The following is a 22,709-nucleotide window of genomic DNA, read 5'->3' on the forward strand; positions in this document are numbered from 1 at the left end:
GGTTCAGTTGAAGCGAAGCTGGTATTTGTAATTTTTTTTTCGTTATCATAATCTTGACCATCATCATCATCACTGTTTTCATCACCCGAGTCGCTATCATCGTGATGAGTCGACATAGGGCTCATCGGCGTAGTTTACAACTCGGTCGATTCGGTCTTCTTTTTTGTCTATAATTAATTATTTTTTGAAGATATTCGATTCGTAGTAATCGAATGTTACTTTTTTCATTTACCAGCTTCCGATTATTTTCTGTTCTTTTTTTCCATCTGAAGCCTAGCTCTTTCATAATCCGTCGTAAGCTTAATTCCGAGCCATTAAAATTTATATCTTCTTTAAATTTTTCGAAGCCTTTCTACGGTATGGAGTTTCGCTGCTTGTTATGTAGTTATTATGATTACATCTTTTTATTACAGATTGAACGAAACTATCCATTCCGGTAACTTTCTTCTTCCCTGATCTTTTCTTACCCGGAGTCCGAAACACGGCGAGCAAGCCAGAGCCTTTAGCTTCGTTAATAATGCACCTAACAGTACTCACTGATGTTTTTGTTGCTTCCGAAGTCTGTTTTAATTTTTCCATATCATTCTTCCCATGTTTTATAAAGAAGCAATATACGTCGTACACAAATTTTCTACCCTTTCTTTTAAGTACTACACCAGTTTGTCACGGCATAGTGTATGTTTTATAAAAAATCAACAAACACTCAACAAATAGCAATGGCAACAAAGTCCACAAGCAATTATAACAAATAACTTAACGATTAATAACGATAGACTTTCCACTGTACGCAAGCGTACTTTTGGGAGCAAGCGGAATGAGGGCGCAGTGCGGGACGCAGGGTTCGACTGATCTACCAATAACGCGCTCGATACGATTTCCCCTGCCGTCGCGCCTCACCCTCACCACCAAAGTGATCTAAAATTCGGTTCTGCGCAGTCAAGGTCATTTGCTCACGAAGTTTGCCGATTACTATACATAGTACTCGAAATATTTGTAAGCAGATTTACCGGATGTGTATGACCTACCTGTTTTAATAGCAGATCAGAATTAGGAGAGCAGCAAGTTACAAGATGTTTCGTTAAATGCAGGAAGGAGGCGAGCGTATCAGGCGTCAGGTGGTCTCTGGAGCACCGCTGCAGCATGTGAGAGATCACGAGGAACCCGCGACACTGGAGCATGTGTTGCTGAACCGTGCTGCAGGATTCCACCAAGGAACACACGAACCCAAGCAGCTTCGAACTGTAAAGTTTTGCTTTTGTATAACTCTCCATACCTTTAGGCTTTTATACTGTCCTAGTAAGTTTTTTTTTGGGATGAAAGTATAGCTGGTGGATTTTGCGTTTTGAATCTGAATTGCGACCCGTTGAGAAGATCGGACGAGAAATTCAGCGGGCTGATTCTCCGGACTCTCTGAGTGAAGCCTCCCATAGCACTGAGACTGGATCGGGTGGGTAGGTAAGATTGTGTCTAAGAGGCCAATGGAGATTGAGTTCTCCGTGAGCCGGATACTTAGTAAGTTGTCGGCGGGTATTATTTAAAAAGGTCTTATTTTTACTTTAACTATCAAAAAGCACCAAAGAAATACTACACCAAATTTGGAATAATAATATTTTGTGGCCATTACAGAGAGACTAGTATATGGCCCACCTAATGGTAAGTAATCACCGTCGCTCATGGACATCAACACTGCCACAGGCACAGCGAGTCATTCACTATTAATACCTAAAAATTATCCGTGCAATTAATTGAAATACTATTTAATATAAACGAGACGTATCTAGCGAAAGGTTATTTTTAATGCTTTTAATTTATCAAACGCGTCTTAAATTAAGCAAAGCATGCAAAGAATGTGAAATTGTTTAATACAATGTCTGCTCTCGTATGAGGATTACAAATTATCTTAAATGAAACAAGAAGACAAGTACGTGTACTCGTGAGCGTAATCCACCTTTGATGTACGAATTTGAGACAAGGGCGTTCGGTCGTGGCTCACACACAAACCGTTTATATCCGGATATATCCGACTACATCCGGATTCATCCGCCTGTGACACGGGTCGGCGACGGTCGACTCTTTGAGCTGTCATCAAACGGTTGTTGTCGCTTTTTACATTTTGACCTTCGTCAATATATTTATGCACATATTTTTCTATTTTGCAAATATATAACATACTTGCATTTATTTTTTACTCGCAACAGTTACAAAAACTTTGACAAGAGACGACATTTTTTCTTTTCGTCAATTATATGATGTTTTAGAAAAGACTCAAAATAAAAGAGAATTCCGAAAATTGTATGTATTTTATTAGGTCAATCCTGAAAGTTTTTATTTCCTGACAACTTCATAAAATACCCTCCATTAAATTAATTAAGTTTCACTTAATTTAATAACAGCAACAACCCTATGCTAATGATATTGTCGCCACAGAACGTCCGCCATAAATCTACTCGGTTAAGCGGAGCAGACACCAGGCAATTAGGAGTTGGCAGGAGTTAGTTAAAGTCTTGTATTACCCGGTCGATTCGGATAGCTTGGAATTTGCAGAGGCGATTGCCGGCTGAGAGTGAAAGTGCATTTAGCCGATTAATGCGGTCTTACCCACTAGGAATATTAATGAACGCCTTGAGCGCTCGCTCGCAGATGCTTGCTTACAAAACCCGAAGCGCCCGTGATCCAGTTGCGAAATTTAGAACTTTATTAGTTCAACTAATATGTGCCAACTACCGAGTCGAAAGCCATCAAGAAACTTGTTCCTTCCTCGCCACGCCTTATGTAGTAGTCCCTTAGATAAACTTGTGAGGTAATGTGATACTACTACATAATAATATGTACTCGTAAGTAGTAGTAAGACTACACGACGATCGCAACCACTCTGTCATGAGTGAAACGATTGAGTACCTACAAGTAGTAATATAATATTGGAATGTATAATATATATATATATATATAATCCTTACAATAGTACCTATGTAGTTTAAATTTTATCATTCTGAATTTTTTATTCATTAAAACAATTCACGATTCACCGTAGGACTTGTTGATAGGTTTTTTATTCATAAGCTTCATATAAAACGAAATAAGTACTTTAAGAATAATGAGAATAACATTTAACTACTATAATATTAAAATACTATATTTTGTATGAATGTTTTGCCAGCAATAAATGAAGAATACCATCGCGTAAAGTCTTTAGGTGGTCACATTGGGCAGATCAAAAAAAGAAAACGGCCTACTGGTGGTAGGAACTCTTGTGAGTCCGCACGGGTAGGTACCACCGCCCTGCCTATTTCTGCTGTGAAGCAGTAATGTGTTTCGATTTGAAGGGTGGGGCAGCCGTTGTAACTATACTGAGACCATAGAACTCATATCTCAAGGTGGGTGGCGGCATTTACGTTGTAGATGTCTATGGGCTCCGATAATCACTTAACATCAGGTGGGCCGTGAACTCGTCCATCCAACTAAGCAACAAAAAAATAAATAAATAAACGGTGTATGTTGGTTTTTAAAGTACCAGGAAAGCATACCATAGCAAGGGGTCTCGTTTGGGATCGTTCGGAGGCGCGTCGTGCTGTAGGTCGAGTTGAGAAAACAGCGGAAACAAGACTTGCACTCCCCCTATCGAGTTCAGAGCGCTGTGTATCGAATGCGTTACGACTGCTTTCACTTCCTATTGTAATAAATAAAACATCATATAAAAACTCACGTATTAATTGAATATAAGTATGATTTCACACATTGAAACTTGGAAAAGTAATTATATAGTCTTTATTGTACTGAGTCTAAGTCCACAAACATTTTGCAATTCAAATAAATATGACTAGAGCTTAATATTTAAAACTCATGTATGAATAAACACTAAAAGAAATTCATATATAATGTGGTTGGTTTATATCGTAAAATCAATTTAACACATTATTTTTGTAAGAAATTGTTTAATAGATACCAGGGCATCATAATTGCAAAGGAGGTTTCACCTGTAACATTAGGGCATGGGGCGTGTGCACGAAGTAAGAAACGTTGCCCTTGGGTGCTGATTGGAGACACAGCTGGCCATCCGTCGCGACCGGATTATACATGAACACTATCGCAGACGACAGCTTACCGTCGTATAATACCTGGACACGGAAATCGAGATTAAAGAAAAGATTACGTAATATTTTTATTGTAAGAATTAAACAAAAAATAAATATGGTTTTTGATGTCATTACATTCGAAGATTCCAAGATCAAATTAAGGTAGAATATTAAAATGTTGGAGTAAATCAAGTAACGCAAAAATTATGGAAATTCATTATTAAAAATATAAATTAATACTATACTGATTTATTCATGAAAACAAGCACATACAACAAACAGCGAAGCACTACACCAGAGAAACACACAAAACTTTAAGCTACTGTGTAAGCACATAGATGTTTTGTGAATATGTCTTTGTGTAAAGTCGTTATTTATGAGCTAAAACCACTAAATCTTGTTAATAGCAGTAGGGCACTTTGAAACATGACGATAAGATTTTATTTTCGACTTTAATATTTATTTTTTTCCATTCCCGTAGATGGATACCAAAATCAAAATGGCACTTTTTTCCACAAGAGATATGAAGTTATGAAATAATTCTAAAGTTGCGCAACACAGAGAAATGATTAAAATTCCCTGACGCACTAATGTGAGGATATGACGTGCATATGATAAATTGAAAGAGTACTTTAATAAAACTAACTACGCATGCATCAAACTTATCCTGAATTACTATTAATAGAAAAAAAGATAGGTAGCATGCACACAACATCCAAAAATATGTTCATTTTATAAATGTGAAACACACTAGTAATATTATAGTAGTTAATGGTAGGCAGCGGCTTGGCTTTGCCCCGGGCATTGCTGAAGTCCATGGGCGACGGTTAACACTCACCATCAGATGGGCCGTATGCTCGTCTGCTTACAAGGGCAATAAAAAATAAAATATTTTATAATTTTTGTTACGGTACAGGCGGTGCGCGAACCATTTCAAGAAATATGCGTCTCATTTTCAGTACAGCAGTAGCTACAATCAAAGATTAGAGGAATGCTTAGCTGGCTACAGTTTCAGATACACGTTAACTATGGTCCAATAATATTTTTATTGCAGAACAAAAATATACAAACACTTTTCTCATTTTAAGTCTCTCCTTCGTAACATTCGTGTTGGCTTTCAAAAAGTTGGTGTAGCGTTGTCAACTACAAACTAGCTAAATCTAATTCTCTATTTTGTATGCATTGTTCGTGGATGCTAAAAATATTCCTTTATTTTAATACTGCGTGAACAAAATGGGTCCAGTTTAATTAAGTTTTGTTGGAAGTTTCAATTTAACTTAGATCTTCTCATTATGAAAATCATTTCGTTTATAGAATCTTATGTTTGTTTTGTGAGCGTTTGAATATGCTTTAGAATTTTACCGCATATTTTTATTTAGGAACAGATCGAAATAAAATAAAATAATAAAAACATTTCTAAGATGTTGCTTAACTTAGCAGATTTTCTAGTGAAATCTGGTGCATTAAGGCTAATCTAAGTACCGTCTCGACGGGAGAGCACTTAGCTTCTTCAGATCCCTGTCAGCCTGGTAAGTGCAGCAATATCTTAGCTTAACAATTTATGAAAAAAACCGGATGAAGGAAACATTAACTTAAATATCAAATAGTCAAACAAACGTTCTTAAATATGTAAAAACTTTGTTTACTGTCAAACAAATTTTATTGCAACTAACTATAATAAAATTCTACGAAAGTTTGGAAACCATTCAAAACATTAAGCGCGGCCAGTAAATGCTTCACAATGGAATCATTTGTACCGTGACAAAACTATTTCCTCGTAGCTTATGGTATCCTGGTAATTCAGCAACTGTGTAAAGTAGGACGCTTGCATAGTTTGCAGGCAACTGAGATACTTTGTTCAGCTTATGGTGTAAGTTGCTGAGTTATGGTGTGGCGTTCTGTCGCCGTAGCGCTTTATTGCATACCTAAGTTTAAGTTAGCAAGCGTAGCTGGAATAAGTTCCGCGTTGTTACAAAAGAAAACAATTGTGTAAGTTATTTTTAAGTGTAATTCTAATTTTAAATAGTTTTTTATTGCCCTTGTAGGCAGGCAGACGAGCATACGGCTCACCTGGAGGTGAGTGGTTACCGGCGCCCATGGACGTCAGCTATGCCAGGGCCAAAGCCAAGCCGCTGTCTAGCGTTTAATACTTTTTACAAGCCTGGTTTGAAGAAGGATATGTCATAGCGCTCGGGAAACACCGTGGAGAGGAGCTCATTCCAAAGCCGGATAATGCGTGGCAAAAAACATCTCATAATAGGATTATCTCAAACAATTTAAGTCTGTATGGCACATTGTGAGTCAAGTTTATCACAGTATCACCTGCCCATTTATTCCGCGAAGTATTCACACGCTCTGGGTCAAAGACTGAAGAAGCAACGACTATTAAATACAAATGATAGTCAACCGGGCGTCTCAAGGTGGTTGAAGGGAAATTGCGTTGTGATGGCAATGGATTATACTATCCATTTACCACTAATAATACATATACTCAATAATACATTAATATTAAAGTTAATTTAAAAGAAAATATATTTGTGAAAAGTAATACACGATTATCGGACTCCCAAATTACGATTCCCTATACTTATAACCAAGGGCGGATCCAGCTTTGGCGCCAGGAGGGGGTCACATAGTCGTGGGCAAGTTAAGAACTTATAATTTAATTTTGATAACAATAGATAATAAATAAATCATGATGTTCTTCAATTAGTCCAAGTTAGTTCAAGTCCTGGAACTAGCTAGCAGGGGGGGGGTCATGACCCCCATGACCCCCCCCCTGAATCCGCCGTTGCTTATAACATATACGTTTTATTAAACACACAGACAAAGAGCAAGCCCGTTTGTCATGCGAATCATTTTCCGATGTGCGACTCGAACCCGTGGCGTGGCAATCAGGAGGCGGTAACTCTGTGCCAACGAGTCATTAGTCATCACGATAATTTCACTACCAGGACAACATAATCAACAAGATGTAAATATGAACGAACACTGCCGCTTACTCCACATCGTTCGGGATAGAAAAGTTTTCGAATTTGTCAACACAGGGTTCGTGTTATATATAGTATAAACTCCTCTCAAGGAATTTAATATTAAAGTAGGCACAAGGCGTCCCGGCCGCTCGTTACCCGGTCTTGTTTACTCCGTTACTTACTTCTTTATAACTCGAATATTGGAATAAACAATTCATGAATGTGGAGCACATTCTCTGCTAGTAAACATCAGGGGGGGGGGGGGGGGGGAATTAGGTACGTCTCATTGTATTCCGGTTAACAACGCTGGTTGTTCGAGGTTAAAACTTTTGATGTAATCATTAAGGTACACTTTCAAACGCAACAAACAATTAATGAACGCACCCACTGAAGTTATCATAAATATGTGAGCGCGGTTCGTCGAAGATATAATTCCCGCATATGCATTAAATTTTCATTTATTATTATGGATGCAAAAAATCTCATCTTTATGTTCAACGATGCAAGCACCAGCGAACCGCGGCATCAAGCCTCGCTCTTAAAACACTCCAGAAATATAATTTCGTTTATTGAAAATGTCCCAGTATATTTTTTAAAACGAGTTCATTTCAACAAACATTATTCTGATTAATTTTTTTTTGTAGCAAAAATAGAAGACTTGATCTTAATAGAATCTGCAGTGTCGGCAGAAAAACGCATTTTTATATTTTTAGTATAATCGTATCTTTAGTTGTATTTAATCATACTTTATACTAGACGAACCAGGCTTCGCTTCGCTAATTTAAATACTCTAATTTGTTAAAACTACTCGCGCGTCACCGGTCGTACCTTGATGGTACTATCCGAGAAAATCTCCAGGTAGTGCCAACTATAGCTGCTTTTTTTTTTATTCCTACCTAAGCTGGTAGCCTAGAGAGGCTATTCCAGCGTAACCGTAACTAGTAGGTGAGCTCACGGGGCTCAAACCTGACGACGGTGCTAACACGAACCCTAGCAAGAGTCGTGCTTCGCAGAACCTATCGCCGGATCAAAATCGCAACCCACTGAGAAGATTCGGCGAGAAACTCAGTGGACTGTGTCTATGGGTTAGTTCGCTCGTCGAACTCTTGGGGATCCTAAAAGCACCGTTTTGACTGTGTTCAATGAACAAATCTCGCTTTGACTTTTACAGTAGCAAAGATTTACAGATTAATCAGACGTTTGCGTGTTCGGGAGACCTTTTGATCATAATTAATTACCGAAACTATAATTATCACCTTCAGAAATTAACGCTAGAAAAAAATATCCTGCGTCTGTTTTTTTAGTAAGAAAATCTTTTTTTTTTTATTGCTTAAATGCGTGGACGAGCTCACGGCCCACCTGATGTTAAGTGGTCACCGGAGTCCATAGACCTCTACAACGTAAATGCCGTCGCCTATCTTGAGATAATAGTTCTAAGGTCTCAGTTTTTACAGTACAACGGCTGCCCCACTCTTCGAACCGAAACGCATTACTGCTTCACGGCAGTAATAGACAAGGTGGCGGTGCCTACCCGCGCGGACTCACAAGACGTCCTAACACCAGTTAAAAATGCTTATTGTATTTATAATTTAAAATTCGGAACGATGGAAATTATCAAATAAATTAGATTAACATTAGCAATTAGACGAATCAAAGGTCCCGTCGTCACTCGGTAATTACGCTCGGTAGTCCATAATTTAATTTAAAAATCAATTAGAAAACTTTTAACGACTTCCCCAGCGGAGATTTTTTTCTTTAATTTATTCAGAGTATTTTAATTCAGAAGCGAAGAATTATAAATGTACGCTCATTTTTGTTCTGATAGAGATTTGTTTGATTTTTTCCATTGTAATAATTTAACTTCTAGTTTTAAGTAAAGTAAACAATATTAATTTATTGACGTACATAAAAAACGTAGTCGCCCGGTGACCACTAAAACTGTGAAGTAATCGATACGTCAAATTTAATAAAAAGGAAACAAAAAAGAAAGCGACATTTAATTCTAAGCATAATTTTAGTTATACAATTTAATATAAATAAATTTGGTGGACTTTTCATTCATTTCCTAAAGCCATGAGAAACTACGAGAGGGTCTCTTGATACTTGATTATATTTCCCATTCGAGATCTTACATAAACAATAATACATACGTCGGAGACGGTCATTAATTTGGTAGCTAAACGAAACGCAGCACTTTTTTTTTCCTACCTATGCTGATAGCCTTGAGAGGCTATTTCAGCTTCACCCTAACGTTTGTAGGTGAGCTCACGGGGCTCAAATCGGATTGTTGCTAACACTGACCCTAGCAAGAGCAGTACTTCGCAGAATCTACCACGGGATCGGAAACACGACCCACTGAGAAGATCCGGAGAGAAGCTCAGTAGGCTGTGTTAATTCGCTCGTCGAGCCCTTCGTCGCAAGCGACGGGTTCGACGAGGACGGTGACCGGTGCTTCTGGTGCCTAAAAGCACCGTTAATGGATCGGGAGGATTCGTAATGACATGCTTTGAGCGAAGTCGAATGTTTACCATTCGGTCTACAGGATCGGGTGGCGCAGCACGATTCCCGAGAGATGACAGCACAATTGCGGTATCGTCGGAACTCAGCTAACTTCGTGCTACGACAGAGCCTAGCCGATGGAGAGGAGCCGAGACGAGGAGCCTTCATGAAGAGCGGTGCCTCCGTCTTAAGAACTGTTAATTGTTTTCCTTCGCTAACGATCAAGTCACACGAGACCACTGGCTTCCGAACTAGAATTCCCTGTACCGTGGGCACCAAACTGATATACATACTTATATACAGACGAAAAGCAAACAAACTTGTTCATCACACAATGTTTACCCGAAGCGAGAATCGAACCCACGACGCTCGAATCAAGAATCAGGTGCGTTAACTACTGTGCCACCGAATCGCTAGATATACACTCACAAGTACCAGGTCATCATAAAACTGAGAGACGTTTCAATAGTTATAAGTGAAATTTTAATAGTAACAAGTTTGTTCATCTTCAAAAAAACTCATGAGTAAATCATATGTTCAGGCCGTCTCAAATCGGCCATCGTATTCTTAACTGTTCCTTTTATATTAGTTCTACAAATACAGCACGAAAGTATATTAAGCTCCACTGGCAATCTACAAAACGAATATTGACATTACCCAAAATAGAAACATAAAGAGCTTTTTTACTTCGCAAATTACGAATTCAAAGAGATTTACTTTCTCGTCGGGAGATTATAGGAATCCGTGAAGAACTAATTAAACATCGTAACAAGCTTTGCGAACTAACAGAGCGGAAACAAAACCGTTTTACAGATAAAATAATTTAATGCAAATTCAATTCGATTAGTTCTTATTGTGAAAACTGAATAATACACACAGCTTCTCGTTTCGCGACCAGAATGAAATTAATAATTCACGATATCTATAATATATAGACATAGTCTTTATAAATAGCATGCATACACACGGTGATTGTATAGTGGATATTCAATATTAAGTAAGTACTATTATTATTGTTACACCGGTAAAAGTAACACCATCTATCGCCGAATAGCAGAAACAACCATCAAAAAATGTAGTGAGATCGAGCGTTAGAGAAGTACAACGCCATCTGTTGTCAAATGACGGAAACGCATGTCGAAAATACTCGACTAGTGAGGAATGTTCTCGATAATTCCAGGGATGTCGTATCGACTATAAAAGCGTTGCAGAGGCGGCACGAAATCAGTTAATAATGGGAACTACTCGAACCTAAACAGCGAACGGATCACCTGAAGCGAAGCGGAAGAAGTGAGTTGAGAATTTTAAAGTGTTCTGTGAGTGGTTGAAGTGTTAATACAGTCTCAATTTGCACTTCGGTAGATTTTTTATTTATTCCGAATCCCAGCGCGTAACAATATTAATCTACAAACGAGGCACAGTTTTTGTGAAAAAAAAGTTTAAAGTTACAATGGACAACACTTTTTTTATTGCTTAGATGGATGGACGAGCGAACTCACAAGAGGTCGTACCACCAGTAATACGCACATACGATGGAAAATATAAATTTCACACATTTTCCTATATTTCCTATATAGATTTGACATAAAAGGTTTAAGACCTCTGGTTTATATTACTAGGTATTATTACGCGGATACGGACGACTGCGGTGTTTTAGGTCGACATTTGAATACTGAGTTATGTATACTGCTACACGATACCAAGAACATACACAGGGTCAATTGTATCGACCGCTGGACGTCTGATTTTGAAGACCCTTCAGAAATATCCGAATCTAAGTCACTGGTAAGATGTAACTCTGTGGTAAAATCGCTTTTTCCGTAAAAAGCCGTGTTAAAAGCTATATTAGCAATACGATAAAGTAAACAGCGAAACCTTCTAATGAGAGCGTGAACAATGCTATCTATCTCAAAACAAGACGTACCTCCTACATTTGTATTAGAAAAATATAAAACCTATTTTCCAACTCGCGCGTGATTGCTTCGCAGCAAAAATAGATGATATCAAACAAATTTTTCTCTGACACACGATTCATCCATACAAAAAACTTTTCTTTGTGTATTCTAGAGAGAAAAGCCTCAAATGAACATCGGATAGTTATTCAAGAACGAATAACGTTTTCGAAGTTACGTAATTCGAGTTTAGCGGCCACTTTATGTTGCCGAGTTGTCTGCGACTAGCATTGAGCTCACGTACTTGTTCACAAACTGATGTATTAGAAATGTTCGGAATATTAGTTATAATAGTACTAGTAGTAATAATATTTTGCAATGATTTCTTCGTGCTTATACTTTGTATGTGTTTTTAGTTTCTTACTAGTTTTAGAGTGTAATGCATTCCGTTTCAAGCAAAGCTGCATATTGAACAACATAACTTTTGTCTTAAGATTGAAGTATTCATACATTTAGATAGCAAAATTGTGAATATACTTTTAGTCAGTCTATTTAGTCAGAACTTCGACTGGCTGAACCAATTTGAATATGTTTTCATTGGAATATAAAAAATAATACTACTTAATATTATTATTATTATTCTATAGCCAAAATTATTATAGTTCTTGTATTTTTTTTAAATCAACTATAATAATTAATATTCGTAAAATAAAAACATTGTTAAATTCGATGAAAAAACAGTTATGGCAATATTTAAAAATAGTAAATGAAAGCTGTGAAAAAAATTGAATTGAATACGCTTACATACGCTCACAATGCTCAGAATTTATAACATTCTATTATTTTTGTTCAAGTAGCAAAACTTGGACATTTGTATTGAGAACTATATAGTTTCTGACAATAGACAAGTTTTGGGACGGTCGGGCCATGCGATTAGTAAACGTATGGAAATCTCTTTGTAAGCCGCTCGCTTTGTTAATGCACTAGTTGTTTTGTTTAAGCCATTTATACGACGATACATTTATATTGCTTTTCGGATAAAGTATCCGTGACGGTCCAGACAACACAGCATCTTCCGCACAAAAGCGTTTCACAAACGCGGGCATTAACTCGTCTTTTGTTATTTCTTTATCTTTCGGCGCCTAAACGATTTTCAATTAAATCTGTCGCCGAGTTGAGACGATTATCTTGAGCACTTAATTCTAAATTGTTTTGCCCGAATAACATTACGAAACCCAAGAGGCATGCGAAATAAATGATCCGAAAGCATCAGGATATCATGAAGTTAGTAGAAGTTTCACGGGCATCATTAACCAGGGTTAGATTTCGGATGCGAATCTAAAATTGAACTGTCTTACGTCGTGAACGTTTTGCATCGGGTCATGTATAAGTTCTCCGTAGCGGTCTACGCGGACTTCTGTAGTCGGAAGCTGCATTGGACACTCCGAGTCGAAGCGAAACTGACCCTGTCACCACAAGTAAACGGAAACACGGATGACATTAAATTATTGATAGAGAGAGGTAGTGGATGTTTTAGAATGTGTTTTTGTGACAGACAAACAGAAGCTAGTAAACAAACACACAAAATTGTAAGGGGCAAGCGACGCTGCATGCTTACACGCTTGCATGCTTCGATATCTACGAGCAGGGAGGCATGCGCGGCAGCCACTTCTCGCGCCTCATCCGCCAGCCGGCGTCCCCGGGGCGTCGCGTCTTCTTTAAACACTACGCATGCTCCTTCTGTTTCTGTTCTCCTAGTATCTTCTTGCGAAGCGGGTTCCAGGGATACGGGTTCGGGGGTTCGGGGGGGAGAGGATTCAGTATCTGGAGGTGGAGCATCAGCGTTTTCAAGCATGGGAGCGGTCGTCTCGCTCACCCTTTTGTGGTTCTCCGGCAAACTGATGTTGCATTCGTTGTCGAAACGGAACTGACTCTGTTGATCCACGGTCGGCAGGAAATAAAGTTTAAATATGTCTTTACAATAAATTAAACAAAAATTTAAAAGGCAAGTTATGTTCTTTGTAACCTTTTACTTATAATTTAAGTACCGTATTGCTGTATTTCTAATCTTACCTTGTATCCGGGCCCTAGTCTATGCATGGCGCATATCTGGTGAGTAGTTAGAGCTTCTCCGAACAGGTATATGGCTGCCATCTGTCCGCAGAACACCCTCTCCTCGTCCAATTCAGCTGTAGCACCGATGTAGCACTTGTCGAATGGCTGAAACAATATTGGTAGTAGTAACAAAAGTACTTTGAAGTATGCAACTTTAAATCTTTTCTTTCTTCCCAATGCTGTGTCCTAGGCTGTCGACATTTTGATTTATTACTGCGGTACATTATCAGCACACCTGATACTAAAGAGTTATCAGCTTTAAGACACAAGGTCAAAGCCGCTACTCACTTAGATACTTCAGGTCGAATTTCCATTGCATCGGAACCGCCGCCAACTGCTTTAGAGTATTTTCAAACCTCGTTTGGAAAAGAGCATGCTACAGCTTAGGATACACTCATCACTTTTGCTTAGCAACGATATCAGGTAGAACAGTGGCAACAGACCATGCTGGTTTGTAGGATAGTAATGTACAGGTATCTTGTCTTGTATCTACTATATGTATATATTATATAATATGTATTTACTGTCGATGAATGATGTGAGAAAAGTAAAGGAGGTTTAAGGATCCCAAATCTTAGTAATTTCAAATTATAATCACGGTATCCATTCCAGCCGTCTAATTTAATTTCGCTTCAATGAAATTACTATTTATTTAACAACTGTATTTGAATTTCAAAAACATGCGAGAGAAACGGCGCTTATTATTCAAAGCATTAATCAACATCAGACGAAATATTCCAAGTAAATCGGTAAATTAATTATGATGACAATTATCTCGACATTTCAAGTCAACAGTTATATTTAGTTTGTAATTAAAGTAACAAAAATATCTCCGATTTCGTAACTTATTGCGGTAAACGTTTCGGCAATCTAAATATCTATTAATGAACCGAATGAATAAATTATATTTGAACCGAATGAGTAGAATTTAAAGGTTAAATAAGCCTAAAATATATAAAAAACTCGCTTATATATCAAATCTTTTATCCTGTTCATACTAGTTAGGATTAGGATATTAGAGTTATAACATTATTGCATTGTTATCGATTCTTGATGCGTATGTATTTTCAAGTTAATCGGACATTGAGGAGTTCATAAAATAACCTTCAACTATTACAAACAAACAAACATATAAAATATCTGTACATACCAAGCGAATAAAAACGCTTTAAAAACAATTCAATTATGGTTCAATATCTGATAAAGAATGTCCAAAAAGAAGCTTTAGGATTACGTAGATTAAAACATCTATATGTTAGCTTGATTCTATGTTATGGCAAAATTAAAAAGGACTAGATTTATTATTGGTCCTATGGTGACCGAGCCAGTGGCGGTGAAAACTTGTCTAATATAAAAGGAACGAGGTTAGATCGTGTAATTTATTGGCGACATCCCGGCCCAATAAACGTTCAGAGCTCTCGCCGACAGAAAACATGTTTGTGCAGAATAACTATTCAGTTTAACCACATAATAGGATAGTTTTGCGTTACTCAAGAGGATGATTTTGTTACGAAGTAAATCCACGTAAACATACAAAAATCTATTCAAAATTAAACCGATCAAAATTTGATTTTGTTTGTTATCTTTCAATTGATTTAATAATATTTTTTGTTGGCTTTTTACATTATAATAGTAGTTTTGTATATTGAGATTGTCTAGTATGTTCCTTTTTATAGTTTTAGTATTAATTAAACTTTACCGTTAGCGCTTAATATTTATTACTAGATATAGTAACTGATTAACAATAGTTTTAATATATTATATAATAAATATTTTACTTCAAAGAAGGAGGAGGTTCTCAATTCGACTGTATGTTTTTTTTATGTTTGTTACCTCATAACTTTTAACAAGGTAAATCGATTTTGATGATTCTTTTTTTATTAGAAAGCTGACGCTTTCCGTATGGTCCCATTTCAATTCAGTCCAGTTCTGATAATGGTATCCACGAGAAAACCATACAAGTCTTAAATATGCATTAAGTACGTGCGCGACAAATAGATGAATAACTCAATAACTTAATATCACGCCAACCGATTTCGAAGATTTTTGTTTTAGTGTATATTAATTTGTTTTGGAATATCTTTTTTTTCTATTTGAAGTCGGTTTGTGTTAAAGAATGTCTACTTACAATTATTAGTACCAAGAGACCATTAAAAAAGGGATTTTATTGTAATAAAACATTTCAAAGCGACTATCACTCCTAATCCCGAAACACTAAAGTACTAGGAAAGCATAAAACTCAAGATGTGTCGTCATATTACTTTTCATTATTCAATTCGGTGAGCCGGATGTAGGCTCCGATTTATACAGGAATTCATTCGGATCGCGGTATACGTGGTGAAAAACTTGTCTAATATAAAATAAACGAGCTAGACCGAGAAATTTATCGATAGAATTCGGGGCCAATAAACGTGCCGAAATCTCCCCTCGCCACACATGTTTGCTTCGAACACCAGTTTTACCAGAACAAAGGTTACATTAAACCTGCAATAAATTCGCTATTTATCTTTAGACGAGAGTAATTGAAGACATTCAGGATAATAATTAGTGTTAATAAAACAATCCCAGAGCAATTACGACTATAAATCTTGAATATAAAGTTTTATTAAGTGTTATAATTCAGGGATTATTTTTAAGGAATAACAGTTAGTATAGGTATTATATTAATACTTACACTAAATATTATTTTTAATTATTTTTAAGATCCGTCTGAAATATGAATAAATATATAAAGCCCTTTTAATATGCGTGACCACGACTCGCCATCTGAATATTCATTTTCTTTTGCATATATGCATATATTATCTAAACTTGCATCGTGTGGCGGGGCCTTAACGCGACTAAGCTACCTACCTACTTGGAATATAGCACACTAATGTTTGACAGCTTGTTTGTGAATGATTTGTCTTCGTTCCGGTCGGTGTTTAAATGTCGTCTATTTAGGATTATTTTAAATAAGACGAATATTTAAATTTTAGACTAAAAAAATACTAGGGAATATTGAAAACATTACAAAAACACCATAATCCTATCTCAAAGAACCAAATCAAAAAATCTATACATTTAATAAAATTGGAGTGTCTGTTTGTAATATGGAAATAACCGCTTTTTACTACATGTATATTATTATTGGTTGAATATAATAGGTTGGGGATAAAGTTTCTTTGCATTTTTTAAGAAAATTCATAACGTTTTTTAAAATAGTTTATTTACATTTAACTAAAGCATGTAGGTACCATTTTGTTTGATAACTTTTTGCCATCTCGTAGGTGTAGGACATGATCCCATTGCTATAGAAATTTTTGGGGCTTCTGATCAAAATACCGCGACAACTGATTTCTATTTCATTATTTAAATTGAGTTCTATTTCAAAATATAATGTGCGCTCCGCAGTCCCATATCTTAATCTATAATATTGTCCCAATTCAGTCAATCCTCAAGATATTCTTTCCTACACATTAAACTCCTGCATTATCATGAAGTCCCCGTTCATTCGGAGACATTTGCATGGCATTACTGGTTATAAATTGCTTCTAACGACACATACGTGACGACAAGTCGAACGCGCTACTCGCCGAGTCGGGGATGTTCACCGTAGATAACCGAAATGTGTATTATGTTAAGCTCCCGTCGAATTATGAAAGCCTGGTACATAAAGGTGGATTAAGCGGTAGCTTAGCTTCTTAAATCATATAATTTATATGCATGTACTTCATCGAATCTATCTTATTGTTCAAGAAAAACGTTTTACAGTTTGCATAAAAATATATTGTTGTATGTGTAAACCAGTCTTTCCCAAAGTGTGCGATAACGCCCCCTTGTGGGCGCTGCAGGCTTAATGGGGGGGCGGTAATAGACCCAGAAAAAATGGGGGCGTTTTGTAGAGGCTTGGGAGGCGATTTGTAATTTTATCTAGACAGACTGAGTCTCACTATAGTGGTATTTAAGTAGGTAGAAAAAATGGGGGCGCTAAAAAATAATTTATTCTCAAAGTGGGCAGTAGACAAAATAAGTTTGGGAGCCACTGGTGTAAACAAAAGGTGTATAAAGGAATCTCTGAACGTCATTTTCACCGACATCGACTTGTTCGATTAACTTAAATATTCACATCTTTTTTTTTCCTACTTTTGCTCACAGCCTTGAGAGGCTATTTCACCCTAACGTGTGTAGGTGAGCTCACGGGGCTCAAACCGGAGTGTTGCTAACACTGACCCTAGCAAGAGCAGTGCTTCGCAGAATCTACCACCGGATCGGAAACGCGACCCACTGAGAAGATCCGGCGAGAAACTCAGTGGGCTGTGTCTATGGGTTAATTCGCTCACCGAGCCCTTCGTTGCAAGCGACGAGTTCGACGAGGACGGTGACCGGTGCTTGTGGTGCCTAAAAGCACCGGATCCGTGAGGACGTGCTTTGGGCGACGTCGACTGTTTACCATTCGGTCTACAGGATCGGGAAATTCACATCAAGGACCGATGGTAGTACAACAATTTTATAATACTTGTATTGAAACTTACATCATTGGTGGAGACGAACCAGGCCATCTCAGTGCTCGACGCCAGCTGGCCATTCACTAGACACTTGATTTCGCTTTTCGTCCATCTATTGTATATATAGACGACTGCTATGGCATACCATCTGTGAATAAAGAGTTCGACTGTAGCGACATATATAATTAAGTAACGTAATCTTTGAACTATTTACTATTCGATCACTGGAAATGGTAGGGCAAGGTCGAGGGGAAAGAGATCAAGCCAAGCCGTTTAATGCTAAAGACTTCTCAAATCCTATTTGAAGAAGGGCATGTCATAGGGTTCAGGAGACACCATGGAGGAGAGTCCATTCCAAATCAGGAACAGCAAAAAAAGTATTTGGAAATACGCTACGTCCGGACGCAGTGGGTCCTGATAATGTGAATGAACTACTCCTATGGCGGAGGAAACTATCTTAAAAAGACTTAAAAAACGGTAAATCATCATGAACAATTCCTCAGGGCAATTCCCATAGAACATCTGGCACTAAACACAGAGTATCGAGGTTCCTCCGTCGACCCAGAGGTATCATTAGTGCCTGTATAAAACAAGTTGAAACTGACAAATTGAGTAATTACACCAGGCCCTCATACCCTAAGAGGATGTTGCCCAGAAAAACAACTGACGAAATTCTACTAAAATGTCGACAGAATATCAACGAAAGCATAATGATATTAAAAACTTCGTAAGTTTGTCCGTGGGCATTAAATAAATTTACTTTGTAAACTAGCAAGCGATTACTCAAATTAGTAAAATACGTCCGTGTAGAATATGAGTCTGCATTATATTTTTCTCTGTCGAAATGACGGATCATCGCAAAACACAGATTGACTTCGAAACGGGTTTTGAAATTAAATAATGTAACATAATCATAGCGCGATTTAGGAAACTATTGTAATAACTCCATGTTCGAAATGCTACGGTAAATACGATTTTAATATAATATATATCATAAGGAATGCAAGTATTTATGAAGAATAAATACAAAAAAAAAGATCACCATCATTTTATTTATACATATTAAAGATCCAAGAACCGACATTAACTGCAGGATTACTGTTCTATGACCATTTTAAAACACGAAACTCCGTTTTGGGAGCGTCGGTAACTAAACATAGGTTACATTTTACTCTCGCTTCGAGATTCTTGAACAATAACTATTTTACCTCCTCGGTTGAAATTCGTATTTCACGCAGTGCTGGAACCCTTTGCCTCGGATCTTCATGGATGTAAGCACGAGGCAGTTGCCGACGAAGTGCGCTGTGTAGCCGACGCCTTTACTTGTTTTAAAGCTGCGAGGGATTACACGTATTTATCGTTTTTGAACTAAACTTATTACGCATTGTTTACTGGTGGTTAGGACCCGTGAGTCCGCACGGGTAGGTACCACCACCCTGCTTATTTCGGCCGTGAAGCAGTAATGCGTTTCGGTTTGAAAGGTGGGGCGGCCGTTGTAACTATACTAGAGACCTTAGAACTTATTTTTGGAGGTGGGTGGCGCATTTACGTTGTAGATGTCTATGGGCTCCAGTAACCACTTATCACCAGGTGAGCTGTGAGCTCGTCCACCCATCTAAGAAATTAAAAATTAAAAAACGCAGACAATTTCTGATCCTTCCCGTGATGTTTCCCTATCTGATCGTGATTCTAGATTGTTCATTTTCATTTAAAGATCATAAAATATAAATTTTCCCGTTAAATATTGTCAAAAAATATACCAGGATAGCATAAGTGAGAGTAGCAAGTACGTTTGAAACGACAGGTCTACTCAAGTCAAGAGGAAACAGCAGAACTCAGGTGCGGTCCGAACCGCCGCGTGTGTTTTACTAGAATACTAACCACTTAAAGGTATATCTCAGTATAAATTGACCCGGCGGAATGGTTGCGAGGATTACAACGTCACCTCTATAAGATTACGTGAGATATTTCGGTCGGAAGATAGAAATGAAGCTATATTCATTATAATCGATGTTGTTAGTTGGACAATACAATACGCTTTGAAAAAGCAAAAATAAAAAGAGATTTACCAGGTGGCTAACAGCTTGCTAACATCAGGTGGGCCGTGAGCTCGTCCACTTAGCACCGAGTGATCCGTTATTACGTACACCGATATCAGCAATAATAACATAATTCACTAACAAAGGTTCCGGTACCCGAACGCGGAAGATTAGGCTATAATTTCTAGAATTTTCTTGAAGATAGAATATATAATATGGATATAGTACGCAAGAAAATATCAAATTGCTATCTTTTTACTTCTTTTGGCAAATAATTTTCTTTTTTATTTGTTTATTATTCTATTCTACTTTAGCCCACTTTAAAAAAAAAAAAGTAACAAAACAAATAGGAAAATTATATATAACTAGCTGTACCCGTCCGCTTCGTTGGGCATATAAAATTAAAATTATTATTTCTCATCCCCGCAAACATTCTCATCATTAACGCCCCCGAGTCCAACACTCATATAAATATTAGCCTATCCATTAAGTACATGTATTTTCTACATGGATACCAAATTTCAAGTCAATCGGATGCATGGGTCAGTAGTTATAACGGAACATCCGTAAAAACCACTGTAGATTTATAATTATATTAGTATACACTAGTATAGACTAGTATAGACTTCTATATACTACTATATACTAGTATAGACTAGTTTATATGAATCAAAATCCTGAGGTGCTTCTAAAAGTTTGTCGAACGATTTGTCAATAGAAATACATACCAGTACAAATAAGGCTTTTCCCTTTCGATGTTGACGGAGTTGATGGGATCCAGTCTGAACCAGGTGGTGAACGTGAAGCCGTTCTCGTAAGGCCACCGCGCCAACGGCGGTAGTACTACAGCCTGAAACAATTTCAACATTGTAAAGAGGGTTGTGTTTACTTTTTGCTCACGGACCCCTAGCGTCTAGCTTCGGAGCTTACGTTCATACGCTAAGCTGATGGACAATTTGTTGAGTCTCTATTTCAGTAAGGATTATTAAGACACGTGTTCAGTTAAGTGACTAACGTATATTGGGATTACAACCTAACGTGCTATCGACGGCCCGACAATCCCGAGACTGACGTGGCATCGTTGCAATATAATTACCGCTCGCACATACATATAATTATTAGTTGCTATGGGTACATTTGTGGTCCCTACAAATTAAATGTAAATGTGTTAACTGCTCCGACTTATCCGACCTTAGTGACGGGGCAACGCAAAGTCGCTGTCGCCCGAAATATATCTTATCGAATCTCTCGGATCCATTCTCGGTACTTTTGCTCAAGCACCGGTCCCCATCCTCGCCGTAATCGAAGAGTTCGACGAGCGAACGAACCAATCGACCTAGCCCACTGAGTTTCTCACCGGATCTTCTCAGTGGGTCGCTATTCAGATCCGGTAGTAGATTCTATCGTTTGTCAAATGCGTTGAAATACGCGATATTAAGAAAATTGGTACCCGACTGCGGGATTCGAACACTGGCACCACATTGCATCACTTGATAAAAATGAACTAGGCGTCTTATCCTTTAGGCTAAGACGAATATTGAACCCAAAATATAAATATGACGATGCGTTTTGTGACTTAACATTAACCACCTAAATCCGAGGACGCGAGTTCATATAATTTAAAATAATATAATAAAAGAGAACCTGTGTAAAGCAATTGACGTTAAAGAAATTACTAAAGGGACAATTTCACTTTACCCTACCAAGTATTAAGTGTATATACCTGCCCGTTAGCACCACAACCACCTGAGCACTACCAGCCTCGAAAAACCGAGTTAAACTCTCGATTTTATTAAGCGGTAGGCAGCGGCTTGATTTATTAAGCGGTAGGCAGCGGCTTGGCTCTGCCCCTGGCATTGCTGAAGTCCATGGGCGACGGTAACCACTCACCATCAGGTGGGCCGTACGCTCGTCTGCCTACAAGGGCAATAAAATAAAATAAAAAAGTCACCGTAATCTCGAATTAAGTACCTACCTACAGCATAAAATACGAAAAACACTAGTAAACTTATACGATATTTTCGTTCCATCTATTAAATCGATTCCGATCAAATCTTGGCAAATGGAGTGGCAGTAAAAACTTCGTTTATTGTATGAGTTCGAAGCATTTCGGACTCCCGGTAAGCGATCCCTTCGCGCGATACACCATCAATAAAATCTACATACTTTTATAAGTTTTGGAGTGGAGTCTCTTCGTGTATGTGTATTTAGCTTCTAAAGCATACATCGCTGTCCAAGGGCCGACATTTTAATTGATACAATCGGATATTGATGCTTCGGAAGATCTAGATGTTCTAGAATTGTCACTTCAAAAATTTCTTTTTTTCAAACCATCAACATTTTAAACCTCAATAATAAGGACACAAAGAGTTCCTATAATCACTTCATTTATTTTTAGTGAAATTTTATTTCCTCCCGTTCCAAATAGGAATGATCCAAAAATACGTTCTTGTGAGTTTTGTTTTGTGTTCCTACCTAAGCAATTGAGCCTACCTAGCCTTGAGAGGCTATTTCAGCGTAACCTTAACTAGTAGGTGAGCTCACGGGGCTCAAACCGGAGTGATGCCAACACTGACCCTAGCAAGAGCAGTGCTTCGCAGAATCTACCACCGGATCGGAAACGCGACCCATT

General features: G+C 37.7%; 1 protein-coding gene across 22 annotated transcripts in view; it reads right to left on the reverse strand.

Annotated features, from left to right (window-relative positions):
- Window positions 1-22,709, reverse strand: part of rg (A kinase anchor protein rugose) — a 633,801-nt gene that overhangs the window by 310,228 nt on the left and 300,864 nt on the right. For 14 of the 22 annotated variants that reach the window (XM_089739292.1, XM_089739278.1, XM_089739280.1 and 11 more), the window contains 8 exons: window positions 20,806-20,927; window positions 19,247-19,372; window positions 18,066-18,186; window positions 13,510-13,656; window positions 13,055-13,369; window positions 3,975-4,115; window positions 3,525-3,667; window positions 1,026-1,239 (listed from right to left, as the gene is read on the reverse strand). In XM_089739292.1, the coding sequence (XP_089595418.1) occupies window positions 1,026-1,239; window positions 3,525-3,667; window positions 3,975-4,115; window positions 13,055-13,369; window positions 13,510-13,656; window positions 18,066-18,186; window positions 19,247-19,372; window positions 20,806-20,927 (1,329 nt within the window). Of the gene's footprint in view, window positions 1-1,025; window positions 1,240-3,524; window positions 3,668-3,974; window positions 4,116-12,794; window positions 12,903-13,054; window positions 13,370-13,509; window positions 13,657-18,065; window positions 18,187-19,246; window positions 19,373-20,805; window positions 20,928-22,709 lie in introns of all 22 variants that reach the window. The other 8 variants (XM_089739290.1, XM_089739288.1, XM_089739286.1 and 5 more) reach the window with 3 other exon arrangements.

This window comes from Bombyx mandarina, chromosome A1 (assembly GCF_030267445.1).
Source record: "Bombyx mandarina strain Sakado chromosome A1, ASM3026744v2".
NCBI lineage: Eukaryota > Metazoa > Arthropoda > Insecta > Lepidoptera > Bombycidae > Bombyx > Bombyx mandarina.